The 24,139-nt window shown below is 36.0% G+C and overlaps 2 protein-coding genes across 2 annotated transcripts in view; one reads left to right on the top strand and one right to left on the bottom strand.

The window, feature by feature from the left end:
• Positions 1-247: 247 nt before the first annotated feature.
• On the bottom strand, positions 248-4,656 carry LOC128548714 (uncharacterized). Its single transcript, XM_053524090.1, has 2 exons — positions 3,937-4,656; positions 248-472 (listed from the first exon to the last, which is right to left on the bottom strand). Exons 1-2 carry the CDS (start codon positions 4,654-4,656, stop codon positions 248-250), a joined length of 945 nt encoding a protein of 314 aa, XP_053380065.1.
• Positions 4,657-15,403: 10,747 nt separating this feature from the next.
• LOC123548965 (uncharacterized) overlaps positions 15,404-24,139 on the top strand; it is a 93,338-nt gene continuing 84,602 nt past the window's right edge. Inside the window, exon 1 of the mRNA XM_053524089.1 lies at positions 15,404-15,653. Coding sequence (XP_053380064.1) covers positions 15,563-15,653 — 91 coding nt within the window. The 5' untranslated portion in view covers positions 15,404-15,562. The remainder of the gene's footprint in view (positions 15,654-24,139) is intronic.

Genomic DNA, 24,139 nt, shown 5'->3' with positions numbered 1-24,139 from the left:
GTGATCCTATTCAAGACTCTAAATCGGACACCTGTGGACTTTATTGCGTGTATTACGTCATGACTAGATGTACAGGAATGACTTTAAAAGACATTGTCAAACCTTTTAATGTGTATGATAGAAAATGGAATGATATCTACATTGACAGAATTGTAAACAAAAACAAACTATAGAACCAGTTTATATTTATTTATTTTGTATGTATATAACAATAAAATAGAAATCAAAAGAAAATATTGTCTTTGTTTTAAAACGAGATCCAGTCTATATTTGCTTTATGAGTCTTTTTAGTTTTTTTCTCTTTCTTGATCGCGCTTTCCCCTGGTGGAGTTAATGAGGCTCTGGCCACTTTAGGATGTATGGGCTCATCATCTTTTGTTTCTCCAGATACGGTATACTTGAACTGTTGCATACGCCGATATTTTTCGTAGGGAACCAAAATAAATTTTTTTCCATTATAGCAATACGGGTTCTAGATACACAAACGCAATTTTCACTAAGGTGTAGATCACTCGTGGCTTATGTTGGATGGCTTCTTTCTTTTGATTGAATCCAATTTTTCTGTTTCCGAGTATATGAATAAAACGTTTCTGGCGCTTAAGCCTATTTTTTTCAGAAGGTGTAAAAAAGAACAAAGAAAAATATCAAACAGGGAATGCCACGCACCAAAAGCGCAGCCTCCCCAAAACGAACCCCCAGCACGCAAACGCGTGCACCACACACACACACCCAAAGCTTACACATCAGGACAAAATGAACAACACACACACACACACTCAAAGCCAACACATAAGGACAAGACGAACAATAAGCATACACACACGCGCGCACACAAAGTCAACACACAAGGACAAAACGAACAAACAAAGGAACACAGTGGGGCACCGCCTTGGAACGGTCAGTGGCAAAAACACCACTGGGGAGCTTAAACCGGTTTATGGTGCGCACCCAACCTCACTCTTACCCCCACCATGTTCCAAAGACATGGGACAGTGTAAATAAAAGTAATCCCCTCCAGGTGAATCTCTAACACACGTAATAGAAACAAAAAGGCATGGCATGTAAAACACAAAAATGCTCGTGTATAAATATATAAAAAGCAAACCTTAAGAACCAAAAACGTATGTACTCAATGCCTCATAGAGTCCTCCCCCTCTTCCGTCAGACGCAATCAAAGAGGGAAGCGTAGTGTCCAACTGTAAACGGGTTGAACACTAAACATGCGGTATGTCTCAAAACAGTTGGGTCGTAACCTCTTTTAATAAAACGTTTGATAATCTTTCCAAATACATTTGGAAAATTACCATGACCCAAGATCTTACGAAGTTTGTAAACCACATCCCCATAAAAAACGGGTTTAGAAATACCTTCTCGCAGAAGTGTCTTTAAATTACTATTGAATTTTAAAACTAAATCAGAATTACGATAATAAAATTTAGTAAAATATTTACGCAATTTGTAATAACGGTAGCCTTGCTGAAGAAGTTTACTTGTAATATATTGATTACGTTCATTGAAATGCTTGACATGACTACACGCTCTGGCAAACCGAATTAATTGAGAAATATATACCCCATAAGATGTAGCCTGAGGTACATCCCCATCCAAATGGGGAAAATTTACAATACTAAAATTAAAATCATCCCTCTTGTCATAAATTTTGGTATGTATAATATTGTCGTAAATAGAGGGATGTAAATCTAAAAAAGAAGCATCAGTATCCGAATTGTTAGTTTTAATTAACTGAAGCTCCCTAGGATAAATAGTACCCACCAAACGACCAAAAAACGGATTATCCATATTAAGAATATCATCCAGATAGCGTGATGTATTATTAAATGCAGTTATAATATCTGCTTGCGTATCTGGAGAAAGGCTCAACATAAAGTCCTTTCATAACAAATATAAAAACAAATCTGCGACAAGGGGTGCACAATTTGTTCCCATGGGAATACCAACAACTTGTCTAAAAACTGCATTCCCAAACTGATGTAAATGTTGTTCAATAAAAGGAAAGGGCTTTACAAACTTCGTCACAGGTCCACATAGTATAATGTTTAATAATAATTGCTAGTAAAAAAGCTTTATCAAAATTGCAAGCGATAAATGTAGCATTCTCTCTGGCAAAAGTCTTTTGAATTAGGGCAGTTAATTTGTCATTTATTAAGTTATGTGGTAAAGTGGTATACAAAGTAGAAAAATCGTATGTACTGACTGTAGATACCTTGTAATTATTAATTTTCAACTTATCCAGGATTTCGCCAGAATTTTTAATCGACGAAAAAAAAGTAAGGCGTATTTTAAACCTGAGAATATTGTAGGCAATCTGGGCGAGAGCTCTCAGTTGATGTCTGGTAATTGTACTCAACAATGCTTTCCTTTGCGTGGCTGTAGTGTTTTTAAGAAGATGTAAGAAATGACGTTGCTGTTTGATTAGTTCAACCATGGTTACTCTTACGCTGCTTTGGTCTTCCTTCTTACGTTAATCTGTAGACTATAGGGTCTTCACCCGGAAAAATAAGGGTTCTTAAACGGTATCTATCATTGGCGTGAGGGCTCATATCCACCAAAAAATAACCGTGTTTCGTGCTTAATGCGTCTTCATAAGCTTTCATGAATCTTTTTGTTTTACCAGAGTAGAGTTGTCGTCCCAATATTCCTACTTGCGATACATCTCTCAAATTTTTCATGAGTACCATATACCACGTATTCAAGGCAATAGTCCTGGCGTGTTTACCTCCCGGATACAAGTTCTGTGTAATTAGTATAACAGATACCCTCCTATGATGACAGCCCTGCGTGAAAAGTAACTCCATGTCTTTGTTTCGCATTACTTCGTGCATGAGATCATCGATAATAATCAGCTTGTGCCTCTTGTCACGGGTAAAGTCGTCCACTTCTTCACCCGTTGGCAGTCCTTGTTTACTATAAAAGTTTGGAATAGACCTTTCCATGTCGTCAAACAAGTCTTGATGTATACCGTAACAGTATAATACGTGCGAAGGTGGTTCTCTCGAATACATATCTTTCACATTTTTCAAAAACCTGTACACCCATTGCGTTTTACCGCTTCCGGTTTGACCACTAATACACATACTGGAGCAAGGTTCAAAAGGTAATGATGTTTTCATTATTTTTTGAGCTTTGGACTTGGTAAGGCGTATCCGATACAACTACTGAGTAGACTGATCCACAATTCGCTAGCACCGTTTTGAAGAGATAGGTTAATGATGGAGGTAATGATGATCACATAAACAATGATCATTTGACAAAAGTACACGATCTCAGCTTGAGGTACTCGAGTGCCTAATAAATGCCAACGGTCACTAATGGACCTGTTTTCTTGTTCATTAGAATGTGGAAAACGTATAAACGTTTCCCTTTCAGGGGTGTGAGTACCTGCGGGATTCATATTCTTACGTTGATTAAGGCGAGAATGGGAGTTCTTTCCATGAAATGACAAACGCATCATATTCTTACATGTTTTTATTAATGATATAAAATATCTAAACGCCTGTAACATTTTTTAAAACAGCTGTTACACTTTTTTGAAACAGCATTGTCAGAAACGTAAACGGACCCTAGGGAAAATTACATGTTAAAGTGCAAAAGCTGTAACGTAGATAACAAAAACTAAAATACAGATGGCAAAAACCTTAACACATAAATTTAATTTTAAAACGTATTAACATCAATCTAACTAACACAGTACGGTTCAGTGTCAAAATCTGCAATTTTTCTACGTTTTGTATACACCTCTTGATATTTTTTGTTTTCTTCTCGATTGACTATTTTCCTTTTTCTCTTATCTCTACAAATTTTATGCGGATTTGTTACTGTAATGCTCGGACAACCTTTCGGATCGGTCACAATGTGTTTTACACTTTCAAAATTGATCAACTGACTATTTTTATAATTCAAAGTAAAACCCCTAACCTTACACGTCTCTTTATTTTTACTGGTTTTGTAAGCGTAATTTTTAGGGCCACCAGAGACAAACTCTACAATGTACTCCCCACCGTCAAGCTCATCTGTAAGTTCCCCCAAGTAATCACCTAATGGAGGATCATACTGTCCTGGGCGACTTACATATATCACACTGTCTGTATCATAATACAGAACCCTCCTATTGAGCTTTTCGAGTACACTGTAAAGTTTAAGTCTGGCCCAACAAGTTGTAAAAGTAGCTAAATAGATGTTTGTTTTATTATCTTCGGGTTGACAGTCTTGTTTGAATTGCCATTCTACTTGTAACATGTCATTGGAAAGGATATGAAAATTGAGTGGTTGTTTCGTAGGATCAGAAAACAGTTGGAAGAAAAGGTTTGCCTGCGTTTCGTGAAAGAACTCTGTCTGACGCATATTGAGACGTTGACCAAACTTACCCCAAAAGCTATTGAGACATAGTTTAGCCAGCGCTCTCAAACCTGGATTCTTCCTAATGTTTGACCGATCCAATGAAACACCCTCTTTCTCCATATATTGAGTTATGTAATTCTTCATGTCTTGTTCATTTTGTATCCAGTCAGGGGAGCCGCTTGCCTCTTGCTTAAACTTTAAAAATGTGTTTATGTAATTGGCAAACAGCCCGCTTTCACTGGTTTTAGGGTCATATTGAGTGGTTTCCTCCCAGTGGTATACTTCATATATTTTCATAATGGTATAACCTAATCTTAAAGCGGTCTGGATCTCTGGCGTACACCACGTGCCAGTGAACGCTCTATCATCATCCGGCAATCACAGGGTTTTGGTTTTCATTATCTGCGCAGGTCCTACATAAGGGAATTTCAGCTTGCCATTTGACCTATAAGGAAGGACGGGATGTATAGACCTCTTGGTGGTACTATTTTTACTTTGGCAATACCAAAGTACTCCTTTAAGTCATTAAAATCTTTTGTTATATGACGGGTGACCTACAGGATACTGGCAATACTTGTTGACCCAAGGATACAAACTAGTGAAATCCACATATTTGACTTGCTCGCTTTCATCAACTTGGTAGTAGAGTTTACTGGCATTGGTGCGTCCCCCGAAGAAACTTTCCCTAGGATCTAACCTGTCTGTTAAATCTAAATTATCAAGAAAATGCTTCATCTCAGAATTTTGATTCTTGTGTTTTCTGAATTCATGCTCCCAAATACAAACATATTTCATTCCTAATTGTTCTATGTAAGCTTTCTTTTTCATTGTCAACGCGAATAGTTCGTCTAACGATTGATTGGTGAGTGGATGACACGTATTTTCGCGATTATCAGTGAAACAATCTCGGCATCCATGCCAATAGCACCCGTTGAGCTCATACGCTGTGTTTGTTTCTTCACAATACCCATCTAATTTATATCGCGTACCTGGTAAAGATTTTTCGCCAATATTTAATGCGTGTTGAATTTTGATATTTTTATTATGTGCCAACCATTCTAACCATTCTATAGAGACCTTACTATATTGATCATTGTAACCACCAGGAGGAATTTTTGCTATCATTGTACGTACAAATTTTTTCTCTCTCACTTCCTTTCCAGTCAGTTCGGTTTCGTGGATCCATTCATTTTCGTAATACATACAGCTTTCCATCTACTAATTTTGCGGGTACCCAATCATTTTCACCCTCTAATTCTACTTTCCATTCTTCTTCTAAAAATTTGGTTCTAAATACATTCATGCAGACGGAAGCTATAGTCACGGAATCGAATGGATCTACGGCCCGTAATAACTTTTCTTCTTCCTGCCCTTTCTCATTTATTTCAAACTCTCTTTCGCCCGTAGCATTCATCAATAATTCTCTAAATTTTAAACACGCTTGTCTCAAAATATCAACATCGCTTCTACAATATTCTAACATTTCTTTTGTAAAATCAAACACATCATTCTTTTTCTCACTCAACCATGCTAACAAATCAGATCTCTCTTTCTCACTCATAAAATCATGTCCGTAAAATTTAGCCTCAGGGTAGGGTCCTATATAATTTTTGTTTTCTTTTGTATTAAAATAATGAGGGAACCACCCTTTTTTCAATTCATCTAATCCAATTCATCTAATCCAAAGGCTTTCGGTAACGCAGATAATTTCATGGGTAAAAAATTGAGACTGTCAATCACTTCAATATGTAAATCTTGCTCCAACGTCATGTACATAATTTTGGATCCGCTATAAATGATTTTGTCGGGTCTAAGACATTCGTCACAACGGGTACCGCATTTTTTACATATAGACTCGGGCGTTAAGTCTTTATTAATGCATTCCGGACATACAGTATGGGCCACTACAAAATTGGGACGATGCGTGGTTTTACCGCACCATGACGTTCTACAATTTTGACATTTGGAGCAAGATTTACATACCTGTTGCGATTGGCAGACTTTACAATCAATTTTCCTATTAGGTACATATCCATTTTCACACACTGATGTTTCATCCTGACTACACTCAAAATAAAAAAATATGAACTTTGGTATGTGATCTTCCATTGCTGGGGTGGCTCTTAAATAACACAAATGTCCTTCCAAAACATATTCGTTACATGAACTGCACATATACTCTCCACACTGGTGTTCTTCTTTCTTGCGTTGATCTAATCTTAACACTTTATAGCATGAAGGGCACTTCCACCATTTGTCGCATTGTGAGGTTCCGCTGGGTTTTCCTTTATTTTTTCCTTTCTTATGTATAGGTATTTGTTTATGTTTTTGATAGCACTCTTCTGATCTACAGTCCATGTTGCATTCTTTACATTTCACTGGCGTCTCTGTTTTAGGGCATTGGTCTCTTTTACAAATAATACAATGTGTTTCGCACTGGTGTCTTTCTTTGTGGTCGTAATGTTTGAGACATTTTTCACAAAAGTAATTGGCGCTAAAGAAGCCGACGATACTGGTGATGGCATGAAAGTGATTGTCGTCCACTAAGTATATGTAGATGCAAGGACGCTCGTCAGAACTTGGACTGGTGATGAATTTATTGCCTAGCATGGCATTGATCACTATTACGCGTACTCCCAGGACTTCTTCAAACGCCGTGATATCTTCTAAACTAGCTGGTCTGTCCAATGGTATTTGAGCTAATTTACTTATTGCAGCCGCCAACTGTCGTTGTTCGTCTCTTTTCTTTTTTCTCAAGTTCATAAAATAACTTTCTGGTACTTTTCGATGTTCTAGGATAAGTTGTAGATTACTCTTCTTTTGTCTGTTTTTGGTTATTTCTTTCCATTCATTTTCCGTGCATCTTTTTAATTTGGCCCAACTGACTCCAATCGCTCTGGCCATACACATCTGGTCGTCATTTTCTATGGTAACTATAGATTTTTTCAACTGTAACGAGTTGTTTTTTCCTTTTAGTTTAGTGATTCTTCGTCTAGCCCCTACTTTAGGTAAATCTATAGTTCCGACGGATATGTCAAACCTTTCGTCGATGGACAAGTCTTTATTACTATTCAGCACTTTCTCAATAGTCCCCATCACTTTATCTGCATTCAGTTGGTCCCAGGGCTGGAGGGGTACGACAATTGGGTCATGCAGTCCTTGGTGGTGTATAACAACACGCCCTAAATCGTTCCCTACCAAATCGCCCCGGGCTTCCTCTAACACTTCGTCAAACATATGATGGAGACCTTGTCTCACATCTTCTAGTCTCTCTCCTCTATACTGCTCACTGATCTTGACTTGATACGTACGATCTACTGCAGCGCTTTTTGCATAAGTCTTTTCTGATTTTTTTCTAATGGTATACTGGAGTCCCTTAGGGTCGGGTCTATGAGAGGACCCGGTTGGGGCTCTTCTCCGCCACCTATCTGTACCCCTAGTGATGTAGGGTGCCACTCCCCATCTTGAATACAAGCAGCCGTCGTTTCTTCCATCTCGTCATCAAATAGTGACGCTTTAATACACTGTTCTATCTCTTCTTGTTCTCTTACGTATTCCAGGACCAACTCCATATCGTTTGTATTCTGGTCAGTTGGCTCCCCAAAATGTTGAAGTATGTTATTCAACTCTTCGTCAACAAAGTCTTTACCGTATTGTGGGTTCCTCAATTGAAACAAACGGAACCGCACACCCGGGGAGTCCTGAATCCCCCATGTAGCTGCGAAATCCATTAGGTCGTCTGCGCTGTTAAAAGAATTTACCATCATTTCAATGGTTCTCTCCATGTTGCCTGTTCAAATTCTAAAAGTTAGAATAAATGATGTCAGTCCAGCTCCTTCTTATATATAGTGTAGTGAGCCTTGCTTTCATTCATTGGTGCTTAGTTATTTTAAAATTCCTCTATGAATGACCCACTCATCATCTGAAAAAATAGTATGTCCGTTATTTTAAATTCCTCTATGAAAGACCGATTTATCATGTGAAAAGTAAGTCTATGTGTTATTTCAAAATTCCTCTATAGACCGTTCTTATATACTGTCAAGAAAGATTTAAAACGAGGCAGTCTATTTTTAGTAAAAGCGTCATTTATCTTAAATTTGATTGGCTGTTAAAATACAAGTTTATTCCAGTTTCATCTATTTATATGGACTCATATCGTGACGCGCTGCTATGCTATGCTATGCTTTGCTATGCTATGTTGCACTATTGTGTATGCTATGCTGCACTATGTAATGCTATACTGTACTATTATGTATGCAATGCTATGCTATATGCTATGTTGTACTATTGTGTATGCTTTGCTATGCTATACTATACTATGTTATACTATTGTGTATGCTATGCTAAGCGCTGCTATGCTATTGAGTATGCTATGTTGCACTATTGTGTATGCTTTGCTATGTTATACTATGCTATATGCTATGTTGTACTATTGTATATGCTTTGCTATGCTATACTATACTATGCTATGCTATTGTGTATGCTATGCTAAGGGTTGCTATGCTATTGGGTATGCTATGGTACACTATTGTGTATGCTTTGCTATGCTATACTATGCTATACTATTGTGTATGCTATGCTATGTTATGCTGTACTATGCTATGCTATGCTATATGCTATGTTGTACTATTGTCTATGCTTTGCTATGCTATACTATACTATGCTATGCTAAGCGCTGCTATGCTATTGTGTATGCTATGTTATACTATTGTGTATGCTATGTTGCACTATTGTGTATGCTTTGCTATGCTATACTATACTATGCTATACTATTGTGTATGCTATGCTATGCGCTGCTATGCTATGCTGTACTATTGTGTATGCTATGCTGCACTATGTAATGCTTTGCTATGCTGTATGCTATGTTGTACTATTGTGTATGCTGTGCTATTCTATACTATACTATGCTATGCTATTGTGTATGCTATGCTATGCGCTGCTATGCTATTGTGTATGCTATTCTATGCTATACTATACTATACTATACTAAATACTAAATACTAAATACTAAACTATACTATACTTTACTATACTATACTATACTATACTATACTATACTATACTAATACTAATACTAATACTAATACTATACTGATACTGATACTGATACTGATACTGATACTATATTATATACTATACTATACTATACTATAGTGTAATTTGAAGAAAATAGAAATGCATCAATTTAAGCTATTGTTTACATGTTTCAGGTTGAAATTTGGTAGAATTTAGACTGACTCAATTCTCAAATTGTTGAGAAAAAAATACTTATCATGATTTTGAATGCAACTTAAAGGAAATTCATGTTCGTTTACACTTTTTTTTTTATTTAATTTCATTTCAAGGTCCAGTCCTATGAAGTTGTGGTTAGTGATAACAGCAGTTTTGTATATTCGGTATAGACTGGACTATTCAATTAGAAAAAGATAACGCTATCTGTCAGCAGAGAGCGTGTATTAAAGATTTATTTACCTTTCACCGTTAATGCATGGTAAACCATTTGCTGAGAAAACATTCTAAATCAAAGCGCTCAAAGCGCTGATGGTGGCTGCTAATTAATGTTTAAAATATTACAAAGAAAGTGACAACTGAGGAATTGTTAATATAAACTATAAGAACTTTTTTGCATTTTTTTAATATTCGGCTTTGGTTTCAAAATTAATCCTTTTTCACTGCCAGTCATTGTTTACATACACACTAATTCAGTCTTTAACGAATAGTTTTGATTATTTGTGAGGAAAACGACAACATAAATTACATCGAAAATGTTTTACTATGAATAAATAATATAAGCTTTTTCTTCAAATCATTTAGCTTTTAAGATTTCTTTTTAAAGCTTTTGGGCAGTGTCTGTCATGAATTATTATACACACTGATTTAGTCCGTATCAGATAGCTGTGGTTTTCATGAGACTTTTGTGAAAGAAAACAACACAAACATGCACCACAGATGCACCTCAGAATGTCAGTTCTGCAGCTAGGGTATTTTAGATGTGCATTAATTATCACTCCTTGGCAAAAGTGCTGGACATTAAGTCAGACAAACTTACAACTTTAGTCAGACCGAGAAAAAAGTCGAAAATATGTAACTGGCGAAACGAAACCGTTTTAACTTTTTATACATATTTTTTGTATCCAGATATATTGAGACGCACCATGAGAAACCAGCATAGTGCGTTAGCGAACAGCAAGGATTCTGACCAGAGTGGTGTATGGATCCGCAGTTTGATTTGGGCCCATGCTGGTCACAAATGCACTGTGTTGTTTTTCTCATGGTGCGACTCGAATTAATTTAGCTGAAGTGAGCAGAATCTGTCTTGAAACAATCCAGTTTTTAAGTTGACCAAATCTGTTATCCGACGACTTGCTACAGTCTGACACATTGCCTTTTAAAAAAGGCGAGTATTAGTATCATCGCTTCGCCCGCTTTCATGGGCTTACAAGTTGATGAAATCGTGATACAGTAGCACCACTTAGTCAACGCGAGCTTGAAACACTTCTCAGCTTGGGCGACCTGTGGGTTTCCACGTTGATAATTCGTGTTTTGTCGGACGAAATTATACCGAATACATGTGTATCTATGCACACATATAGTATCTTATATTGTACATTTGCTGAAGGAAGATTATCCGTGAGGGAATATTATTTAGAAAACATACATGTCTTTGATTCTCACGGCAGGTCACATTGCAAACAATATCGAATGAATTTTAACTGAATGTTCTTTCATTTTTGTTCACTCTCGTATTGTAAGCATGTTTTAGTATATTTTGTTCTTGATATAACGATAAACTGTACATGTTCAAGTTATATCAATAAAGTACTGTTCTGTTCATAAATCATCTCACTAAATTTGCGCTGTTAATTGGCAGTATCAACGCCTGAGGAAATCCATATCACTGCTGATTATCGATTTTCTATAAATAGCCTAATCAACATGCGGTCATATTTTTGCGTGCTTGAAACGAAAACGAGACAATGCAGTCGAAAATTCAGTAACATTCTTAGATCACTAGGGTTGCATTAATATAATATCTTACAATTTGAAAGCTATGACGAAATTTAAGTTTGTTCTGACATATTTGAAAAGTATTACAACTTGCTGGAAAAGCTATCAGCAGTACAAACTGGTATTGTCTATGGACCGGAAATGTTTGGAAACTTTTCCGTTGAAATTCCGTTTCTATTTTTAGCCGCGGATTATTGCTATCAGAAGTCATTGTTCTTTATCAAATAAAGCCTTAAATTTCGGAAGCTATACATGTGACACTGCGGTTAGGAAACATTTTTGAATTGTCAGTCTGGATTCCCAGGCTAGGTTTCTATATACATAAGCTACCTTTTTCAACGTTATAAGCTACGTGACCTCTGGGGCAGTACTACATCGCTCCAGTTCAGGTGACATGAGGTCATCGTTTATTCACGTGACCATAAATTTGCATATTTGTATTCATACACGTTGTTGTTTTAATTAAAACGTATTGTATTGTTTGTATTGATTTTAGTCGCCGAATTTACATTAAAAATGGTATTAAGGCATATATTGTAGCTTTTCAAATTATGCACGTTGTGTAGATAATTGTTTACCTAGAAAGCTTGGAACTATTTTTGGTTGTGTTGTTAGGATGGTCTTAAGAACTGACAAGATTTTTCAAACGGAGTATTCTTTTTGACACTGGTGGCAGCTAGCAGCCACCAAAAATTCTATTCATATATAGGGGGCAAGTAATTACAATAATTGAAGTAAATGACTACCACTTCAAAACTCTACATTCAAAGAAATATTTAATTGAAAAATGCAAGAGGCATCTTCAAGAGGGTTGCTTTCCTATAATTAATCTAAAAGCCTGGAAAAGAAGGGACTCTCTATTCCAGTTTTTTTTTAATATCAAGGTGTATTTTTAATTCAAATGCGAGCTATGCAGTTTGTTTCTACACTCACAAATGAATTTGCTCATTGTCTATTACCATATAGTAATAAACATGACACCGCCTGGCTTCAAACTAATGCCTTTTTAATGGGAATTGTCTCTTCAAAATTCTGTTTTGAAGATATGGACAAGTATGTATTCTGTTCTGTGGAACGAGGAATAAATCTTGTGAAAAAAAGAAGTGAATGAACAAACTATTAAGTGTGAAGCGCATTTTCAGTATTATTTTCTTGGAAATGGATTTGTGAAGTACAGAAGAATATTATTTATACATTTTTGCGCTATAGAAATGCATTTGTATTAACTAAGTGACTGTGGTTTATTTCACATCAGTCTATAAAAATACAGTTAAATACGATCGAAATTGCATAGTGTACAATAATTTTGATTTTTGCGCTATAGAAATGCATTTGTATTTGTATTAACTAAGTGACTGTGGTTTATTTCACATCAGTCTATAAAAATACAGTTAAATACGATCGAAATTGCATAGTGTGCAATAATTTTGATTTTTGCGCTATAGAAATGCATTTGTATTTGTATTAACTAAGTGACTGTGGTTTATTTCACATCAGTCTATAAAAATACAGTTAAATGCGATCGAAATTGCATAGTGTACAATAATTTTTATTTTTGCGCTATAGAAATGCATTTGTATTTGTATTAACTAAGTGACTGTGGTTTATTTCACATCAGTCTATAAAAATACAGTTTAATACGATCGAAATTGCATAGTGTACAATAATTTTGATTTTTGCGCTATAGAAATGCATTTGTATTTGTATTAACTAAGTGACTGTGGTTTATTTCACATCAGTTTGTAAAAATACAGTTTAATACGATCATGTTGTAAAAATATAATGTAGATTGAACACTTACCTTGTTCGTGACACAAAACATTGATAATAAAGTGCACGTAGAAATAAATATTTTTTAGGACTAAGCGCCTCTTGTATATACTGAGAACTGACTTGATTAAGTCCAGTACTCCCAGGGTTATTATGTGTAATGAATTTACAAGTATCTCGCATGCATTTGTTGTCTCTATTTAGGGGTCTGATGGGATCTTTTAATTACAAGTAGAGAGGTCACTTTTATGTGTACTCCAATAATAGGTTTTTAACGATCTCGTATAATTACCTACAGGCAGTTGAAATGGGAACCCACGGACAAATCAATTATTGACGCAGCATGAACTTGTCTAAGCTTGTTTGTAGAAATATTCTCATTAAAGAACTTTTTTTTCATGTACTTGTATACATTTCCGAGAGCGCGATACATCATTCCTTTGCTATAAGTACATATAAGATACTTTGTAATTATAAATACACAATATATGTAATATGTTTTTATCCATTTATATCAGTGTGCAATTTATATACAGATGTACATTCGATCTCATTCTGGTTTCGCTCTTGGTATTGTTCACAACTTATGTTAATTGTAATAATAAGACCGCCGCGCGCTTGTTCTTCAAGATGGCCGCCGCACGTGCTGTGCACGTGATTTTCACGCATGGACAAACCTGACCCCAAAGAGCTGCCTATACTACTTATGAATACTTCTCAAAATTCTGATAAAAAAGAAACAAATATCTATACGTTCCATTGACTAAGTAAAACACTTTCTAACCATAGGGGGTAAATTGTAACGGCATATGACCCGAATGACGTATTACGCTGAAAATGTAGTACTGTAAAATGCGAATTATTTGCGTTGTTAGAATCGAAATAATAAATATGTTCCAATAATTTTATCAATTAATAAAACATGGGCAGTCGTTTGGATGCGAATAATTAAATCACTCGTGCTACACACTCGTGATTTAATTATTACGCATCCAAACTCCTGCCCATATTTTATTAACTGATAAAATATAGGAAAAGATTTATTATTTCTTAAATAAGCCACGACGTCAGAGTACTTGCCGTATTGATAGGTAAATAAGCCACGACCTCAGAGTACTTGCCGTATTGATTGGTAAATAAGCCATGACGTCAGAGTACTTGCCGTATTGATAGGTAAATAAGCCACGACGTCAGAGTACTTGCCGTATTGATAGGTAAATAAGCCACGACGTCAGAAAGCACAGACATTTTGGCGTGTCGGAAGTGGTTTAGAGTTGTCCCCCGCTACCTCGTGAAATAGCTTCTAATTTCCCCATATACCCACGGAATACTGAAAAACTATATTTTGAATAAAAGAAAGGACATTGCATCAACTGTTACAATGCGTACAAGCCTATAGAAGGCCAAATTCATGATATAAAATGAACGGTTATTTACAAGGAAGAAAAAAAATGTCAGTTAATTTGCGACCAGTCAGGATCCATGCTCTTCGCTAACAGGTTTCTCTAATTCCAATAAGCTTTGAAAGCGGACAGCATAGATCCTGACTACATTGCGCGGATGCGCAGGCTGGTTTGGATCCATGCTGGTCGCAAACGCACTATGTTGGTTATTCCCATGGCGCGGCTCATTTATTTAAGATATGGCATATAAACATGTATAAAATAACAAGATTTGTCGAAATTTTGAAAACTTCGAGGTGATCGTCTCGGATAAGAAGTAACATGTTTCAAGTCTATTTACTCGTAGGCATTATGCAATATGCCATATATATAGCTAGCATTCAGATAGTTTACTTTTATGGTTACGGTTGATAAGCGATTTTAGATATGACGGCACATCTGTTTGTTTCCTTATCATTTTTTGTCCGTTTCCCCTAAACTTGCACGTGCAGCCTGATCGGTCAAAAATAAGACATTAACATCCGTCTTGTATTACATCAGCTGCTGATTGTATCATTCAGTAGGATAGTTGGTGAATAAAAAATATCACCCTTTTTATTTTTGAACATATAATTTTCGTTTGTTTTAGCCAACTTGTTTATAAAGAAGACGAATCACGTCTGCTTATTTGATATGATATCAATAACGTCTACATATCATAAATAATGCATTTTCATTGCAGGAGTAAGTATTATATAACCAGCACAAATGCTTTTTATTGGAGACGTTTTAGAAACTATAAAGACGTAAAAAGGTAGAAACTATTGATAATAGTTTCCATCACGTAAAAAGATAGATAGGAACAAAGATGTCCTTTTACCTTAAACTGTACTGCCGCGTACAAGGTAGTAAGAGGTATCAGGCTACCTTAATTCGTATTATAATATACATGTTCAAGTTCTAAATGAGAAATATCCGGTTTTCCATTTTCCTAGAAGTAATATTTCAGTTATAGGAAGGAAAACATTTTATAGCGGAGAGGAATGGCTGTGTTTTCATACACGGGAATTGTTTGTGTTTTGCTATTTGTTTTCTACTTCTGTGTGATATTTGGACGTTCTATCGAAAGTTCAGGTAACCAAGATAATACAAACCTAATAAATTTTCTTTGTTATGAATTTATTACACAGCAGAACTGTATATGATTAATGAAAACAAATGACGTTCCACTTATTACTAACATTCATGGAAAATGTAATGCAGATAATTATATAGTAAAAACAAAAAAGTAAATGGGTCATTTTCATAACTCACTTCACTGTTATTTACTTATATATTTTGTTTCACTGATTGTTTCATGTTACTTAAGGATGTACGAGCGATTTTCAGATTATCCGCCATTTTGAAAAAGAAGTTTCTTTAAATATTTATTTCTAACACACTTAATGGCAAAGAAAAAAGCTTGATAATCAAAATATGGATAAAAATGTACTATGTAACCAATCAGATTCTACTGTTTGCGAAAGTAAAACTTCACCCTTATTTTTTGACGTCATTTGCCTTAATCTGATGTAAGATGCACAATTGGATAGGGGTCTGTAATTTCAAATGTCTATTTAAGTATACTGAATACATGTTATTTGATTAAACGCCTATTTTTATACAATGATATATTCAGTGGCGTTGTCCATGATAATAATATTTTTATTACAATAATATCAATAATGACAATAATAACAACGTTCATGTAACAAAGAGTCATGACCGCACCCCTTCACTTAAGGTCATTTTACCCCTATTGCGAATACCAGTGCTTAGTAGATTAGGTTTGTTCTGATATTTTTTTTCTGATTGATGAATATAATATGATAAGCTACTATTGAAATAAAGGTTTTAACATACCACTTTATATTTAATACCTAGGAAACATAAATGAAAACAAAAGAACTGAAAATAATAAAAATTCACCAGTTTTTTTTTCAAGTTTTGTTTTCTTATCTTAGATGTAAGGTGGACCAACTTTTTCCTTTCTGTTTTGAAGCATTATTGTGTGTCATTCAAACAGCAAACTATCTTTAAATTCTTAACAGCAGAATATTTTTGTAGATTTAAATACGTTTTTCCATTGAACAACGTGGGTGGGGTAATTATGTCAACAGGATTTGTTCCCAGTAACCTTTTGACTCCGGCTAGACGTTGTATAGACGTTAGATCCAGACGTCGGATTAACGTTGGATTTTGGTTGGATTTTCAAACTGTTTAGACGTCGGATGCCGACGTTGGCTAGACGTCGTAATCCGACCATTTTCCAACGTATATCCAACCATTTTCCAACCCAAATCCGACTATTTTTCAACGTAATTTATGATCAGAAAAGTAATCAATACATGTATGTTTTCCATCTTTTTTTATACTGTGGTGGTCTAAATTAATGTAATAAGTCTTAAAGGTAATCCAATAACTGAAACTTTCAAGTTTGGTCATTTTTGCATGATTCTTCAACTCCGCTAAGATGTCCATCTGAAATGTGTAAAATTCGAGAGTTTCATCCGTTACATCATTTTATCGAAATCGAAAACTTTTACATGTATACTAGAGCTTTTACTAAAGAGCATAATTACTACGTGCTAAACAAGCATGTATACTATCTTAGATTTAAATGTAATTAAGTTTTGTTTAACGCAATTGCTTGTTTACAGTAAAAAATAATGCATCAATCTTTGGAAAAAACAATAAGTAAAGAAATCGTAATATTAATAAGGATCACTATTAAAATAATTATAATTTTAAAATCGCGTTGCGGAAGTCTTTGTTTAAAATATTTATAAACTTGCTCTCTCTCTCTCTCTAACCTCCAACAAATATGAAATTACTGGAAGACTGTGTAAACCGATGCAGGCTTATCTGACGGATGTATGACTAATAGACAACTTGTGCAGAAGATCTTTAGTGATTTCAAGAAAAATTTATACATGTAAAGTTTAAAATTGACGAAAATAAATCTGGACCAAAAAATAGACAATCTCATTCAATCTGGTAACACAATTAATTGGTTTTGATATGCCGGTGAAATATTACTTATAAGCTCATGTTCAAGCCTTTAACAAAACAGGTAAATGCATTGTGTCTTTAAACTGTACTGTTTTGCTAAATTATAGCAGTTAGTTTTATAACAAACAAGTATTCAACATACTTTAAGTCCAACCTAATTCAAAGGTCTCCTAGATGTCTAAGTCTGAGTCAGTGACGTCTAAAATCCAACGTCTAACCAGCCCGCCCGCTTAGCTCAGAATGGAGGGCGTTAAACTACGGATCGCGGGTTCGCGAGTTCGATCCCCGGGCGGGGCGTATGTTCTCCTTGACGATTTGATAAAAGAAATTGTGTCTGAAATCATTCGTCCTCCATCTCTGAAAATTCATGTGGGGAAGTTGGCAGTTACTTGCGGGGAACAGGTTTGTACTGGTACAGAATCCAGGAATACTGGTTACGTTAACTGCCCATCGTTACATGACTGAATTACTGTTGAAAAACGGCGTTATACCCGAAACAAACAAAAAACAAAAAGTCTAACCAATGTCGGTACGATGTCGGGTGTTTCTTGGGTTAGTGACCTTTATTCTTTTATAATACTAATAATAACACCCTATGTTCTCCCCCTCTACCTCTTGCGAGTGATCAAAACAATAAACAGACACGCGAAAGGTAAGAAATCATCTTCAAATTCATTATTTTTCATTACACTGTATGTGTATTTAAGTTTAACGATAAGTCTAACATAAATATGTGTAACTGATGATATAATAGATGAAACTGACAGGTAATGCTTATAAAATGCTGCCAAAATATTGACTGATAACACTCATTGCATGAAAATTCACTCGACCAAGTCACGAAACTGATGAATAACACGTCAAATTGATTTGTAATCCAATAATCCATGACGTTTTCTGAAAAAAAAGTATGCATACTCCATAAATATAATGTAAACAAGATGTTTCATATCTGTTGCGTTTTTTAATGAAATTAATTTTTATCTAGTCCGTGAAATAAAAATCACTGTATTCCGACTTGCCAATTTTGATATTTGATCTGAACGCGTATTTGCGAGTGAAATTGTATTCAATCTTGCGAGTAAAGTAGGCAATTTATGTCCTTTAAAGGCGTAAATGGAATATGGATTAAAAAAGTGCATACGAAATTGTCTCTTTTGATCAGTCGTCATGTATATAATGTCATTTAATGTCGAATCCCTCGTGCTATGCTTGTACTAATCCATTGTGGGTGGGGTGGAGTGTCTGTGACTCGCTATCCTTTTTAATTATATAATGAATTGAATGCTTCAGCATCGTTTACATACAAGTATTCAGTGTTGGTTTTACACACATATACTATCATAAAATACAGAATTGGAAGCTAAAAGTATACACAGGGTCCCTACAATGTCATGCAAGAAGTTAACCATCGATTCCCTATGAAAATCAAGCAAAGAAATATTACCTGACGATTTCAAAATATCGATGGATGGACCCCCTCTGTCTGTCCGTTTGCCAACAAAATGATTTTTTAAAAACTATTGCACCCGCAAGTGTCATGCGAAAGGACGAATAAATAGAAAACGATTACGAAAACATTATCGGAAAAGTCGATTAAGTCCTTATTAGTAATTCAGGGTTTACTTCATGGTAAATCAGTCAACAAGATTCAAAAGTAGTACAACTATTTTGTCACGAATAGCCTTTTTGTTTCATTACCCGATTCCCTTCTTTCTCAATAATAACATAAACATGTTATCGTTACAAATACCGTGAGCGAGTAGTACAACCGTCGTGTTTGGTCAAGATTTAACCGTTATTTCTCATGTTAGTGAAATAATAGTGATAGCGCTTGCACACGCCGGGAATCTGTCCTTGCAGATTTAGTCGTTTACATTGCTAAGCCTGCCTCAATCCACTTCCGTTGTTTTGAAAATTGCGTGAGTTGCTCGTCTTTGTTTCAATACCATCGGCAAATTCCGACATTTAAATCGGAAGCTGTGTGTTATCTGGAAAGTATAAATGTATGAGAAATGATTTTCAAATCATGGTGGGTAGTCATTGGTAGGCAATAGAGATATTGCCAAAATTATGGCCTCTAGAGAGTTAAAAGCCTTTTCTTTGATTTTATCTTGTAACGTAGTTTATGACCCCACTTGACCAATATCTAAACGTCACTTATAGATTATCAAGATTAATATTCTGACAAAGATTCATTACGATATGATCATAGATGTGGCCTCTACATACTAGCTTTTCCTTTGATTTGACCTGGTGACCAAGTTTTTGACCCATCTGACGCAGATTTGAACTCAACCTAAATATCATAAAAAGTAACATTCTGAAAAAAAGTTTCATCAACAAATGGTCACAAATGTGGCCTCTAGAGTGTTAAATAGCTTTTACTTTTATTTGACATGGTGACTTAGTTTTTGAATCCAGATGAACCAATATCGAACACGTCCAAGATTATATTGAGGGTAGGCCTAATATTCTGACCAAGTTTCATTAAGATTGAGCCAAATTGTGATCTCTAGACTGTTAACAACATTTTCCTTTGATTTGATCTGGTGACCTAGTTTTTAAGCCCAGATATCGAACTTGTCCATGATTCAGTTGAGAGTGACATTCTGACTAAGTTTCATTAAGATTGGACCAAAAGTGTGACCTCTACAGTGTTAACAGTCAAATTGTTGACGACGGACGACGACGACGTACAACGGACACAGGGTGATCACAAAAGCACACCTTGAGAAGTTCTTGCTCAGGTGAGCTAATAAACGCTCATTTTTCCTCCAATGACACTTCTGCTTGTAAAATGGGACTTTCTTCATTCGCAGAATGTATTTTCAGTAAAATAAAACAAGTTTCATGTTAAATTCCGTGTGTTTATGGCAATTACAAAGATAAAACTAAAAAAGAGCTGTTTACTGTGCGACGTTGTCAAGAAAGCGATCCACAAATGATTAGTGGATTCAATCTGGCACCGTTTCACTACAAATCACCCCATTTACTATTCATATTTTCACATTTAAAAAACAAGTTTCATGTTAAATTCCGTGTGTTTATGGCAATTACAAAGATAAAGCTAAAAAAGAGCTGTTTACTGTGCGACGTTGTCAAGAAAGCGATCCACAAATGATTAGTGGATTCAATCTGGCACCGTTTCACTACAAATCACCCCATTTATTGTTCATATTTTCACATTTAATTGTAGTTGCGATAATATATCGGTTGCAATGGGTTGAAGTTCTAGAAAATATAGTCTTGTGTACGACACATCGTCTCATTGTGGCCTCATGATGGTGAACATTTGTGCCAAGTTATTTCAGAATCCCTTTATGCATAAAGAAGTTATGGCATGGACACAAAAAACAGATCATATTTCACCTTTAAGTGTCACTCGTAAAAGAAAAGGAAAATAGTAAGATGGACTTTAACTAATATTGCCGATGTCAGTGTGTAAACTTTGAAAGAGGTAGGTGTAATAGTATTGAAGTAATTACACGACCAAATTTATGAGGACGCATTATACAAACAGACCGAACAGACAGACTGCATGATGACTGCTATATACCAACATCCTTCAAACTTTGTTGGCGGGTTATAACTATGAAGAAATACTACAGGAGAATAAGAAACGCTGATATTTTATAAATAAGTCACTCTCAAACAGGCATACAGTCTTTTCACGAAACTCGCAAGCACTTGTACAGTACTTAAGCAAGCATGTATACAGTCAGGAAATAACACCGAATCTTCTTTCATTGACGGTTATAAACAAAGTGGGGAATTTATCAGATTTTATTTAATATTACCAAACAAGTATTGTTTCTTTATCCATGAAACAGTGAAATTCACATGTAGGTCATTCTTCAAGCAAGAAAATATGTACTTTTGACGTCGACAATGTACAATCTCTGGACGAAATCAGTGATCAATCGAGTTTTTTGCTATAATTCTACCTATATTCACACTAACACATTATATACAGAAACAAATCATGTTCAGCTTCCAATATAATATAAATGTACATACCTTCAAAGCAAATCAGTCACTTTAAAATGGTGTTTTTCAACTTTTAGCTGTCAATTTATTGTTTTGATCACTCGCAAGAGGAGGAGGGGGAGTACAGTCGTTTATAGGATGTGACTACGTTTTCATAGCGACCTGTAAGACCTTAAATCCCCATCACATTATAAGGGATATTATATGTTTTATAAAGAACTCGTATTTTTCCAGTTTTACTTAATTTCAGAAATGCTTGAGATGGGTGAAGAAAATGCCCCCCAAAAATCAAAACGAGTGTGACTACTTGTGCTTTTTCTGTTCTTATTTGTCTTCGAAATTAATGTTCTTCACGCTCACAGAGTAGGAAAAAATCCTAGGTGTTGAAAAAAAAAATCCTACAGCTTTCGTAAGATGTAGATAAGCTTCATACTGCCGAGATAAATGAAGATTTCTGAGAAACTCGTATGGCTGATTCACTGTTTACACCAGTTATAAGAGATTAATACTGTAAATTGTACATCTGTACGTAAAATTTCTTTGTGCATATGTTTTTGATTAGATAATGATAAGGGGAAATGGTTATAGTTTGTACGGGTTAATTTATTAAGGTTTCGAAATTAAACTTTTTGGTTGTAAAATAACACCAGGAGTGATCACCAAAAGAAATGAAAGTACAACAACTAATTCATGAAAAGAATATATCCGCATAATACTGTTTAGAAACCTTATTCACGTTTAGCATAAGATAGTGGACCCGTAATGTCACTCGATAGTTTCCGTATGATTACGTATTCTCGTTCGTCGACTCGGCATTCTTCGGACTACATGTCAAATCACACTTGGCTTTCTGTAAAAGCGTACCGCATGATTACGTATTCTCGTTCGTCGACTCGGCATTCTTCGGACTATAGGTCGGCGCACACTTGGCTTTCTGTAAAAGCGTACCGTATGATTTCGTATTCTCGTTCGTCGACTCGGCATTCTTCGGACTACAGGTCAGCTCACACTTGGCTTTCAGTAAAAGCGTATCGTATGATTTCTTATTCTCGTTCGTCGACTCGGCATTCTTCGGACTATAGGTCAGCTCACACTTGGCTTTCTGTAAAAGCGTACCGCATGATTACGTATTCTCGTTCGTCAGCTCGGCATTCTTCGGACTATAGGTCAGCGCATACTTTGCTTTCTGTTAAAGCGTACCGTATGATTATGTATTCTCGTTCACCGACTCGGCATTCTTCGGACTACAGGTCAGCTCACACTTGACGTTCTGTAAAAGCGTACCGTATGGTTTCGTATTCTCGTTCGTCGACTCGGCATTCTTCGGACTACAGGTCAGCTCACACTTGGCTTTCTGTAAAAGCGAACCGTATGATTACGTATTCTCGTTCGTCGACTCGGCATTCTTCGGACTACAGTTCAGCTCACACATAGACTTCCTGTAAAAGCGTGTCGTAGGATTTCCTATTCTCGTTCGTCGACTCGGCATTCTTCGTACTATAGGTCAGCGCACACTTGGCTTTCTGTAAAAGCGTACCGTATGATTATGTATTCTCGTTCGTCGACTCTGCATTCTTCGGACAACAGGTCAGCTCACACTCTGCATTCTTCGGACAACAGGTCAGTTCACACTCTGCATTCTTCGGACTAAAGTTCAGCTCACACTTGGCTTTCTGTAAAAGCGTATCGTATGATTATGTATTCTCGTTCGTCGACTCTGCATTCTTCGGACTAAAGTTCCGCTCACCTTTGGCTTTCTGTAAAAGCGTATCGTATGACTATGTATTCTCGTTCGTCGACTCTGCATTCTTCGGACAACAGGTCAGCTCACACTCTGCATTCTTCGGACAACAGGTCAGCTCACACTCTGCATTCTTCGGACTAAAGTTCAGCTCACACTTGGCTTTCTGTAAAAGCGTATCGTATGATTATGTATTCTCGTTCACCGACTCGGCATTTTTCGGACAACAGGTCAGCTCACACTCTGCATTCTTCGGACTAAAGTTCAGCTCACACTTGGCTTTCTGTAAAAGCGTATCGTATGATTATGTATTCTCGTTCACCGACTCGGCATTTTTCGGACAACAGGTCAGCTCACACTCTGCATTCTTCGGACAACAGGTCAGCGCGCACTTGGCTTTCTGTAAAAGCGTACCGTATGATTACGTATTCTCGTTCGTCGACTCGGCTTTCTTCGGACTATAGGTCAGCTCACAATTGGCTTTCTGTAAAAGCGTATCGTATGATTACGTATTCTCGTTCGTCGACCCGGCATTCTTCGGACTATAGGTCAGCTCACACTTGGCTTTCTGTAAAAGCGTATCGTATTATTATGTATTATCGTTCGTCGACTCGGCATTCTTCGGACTATAGGTCAGCTCACAATTGGCTTTCTGTAAAAGCGTATCGTATGATTTCGTATTCTCGTTCACCGACTCGGCATTCTTCGGACTATAGGTCAACTCACACTTGGCTTTCTGTAAAAGCGTATCGTAATATTTTGTATTATCGTTCGTCGACTCGGCATTCTTCGGACTACAAGTCAGCTCACAATTGGCTTTCTGTAAAAGCGTATCTTT

This window comes from Mercenaria mercenaria, chromosome 15, assembly GCF_021730395.1.
Source record: "Mercenaria mercenaria strain notata chromosome 15, MADL_Memer_1, whole genome shotgun sequence".
Lineage (NCBI taxonomy): Eukaryota > Metazoa > Mollusca > Bivalvia > Venerida > Veneridae > Mercenaria > Mercenaria mercenaria.
Note: the sequence above shows the minus strand (reverse complement) of the source record. Positions and strands in the feature narration are given on the sequence as shown.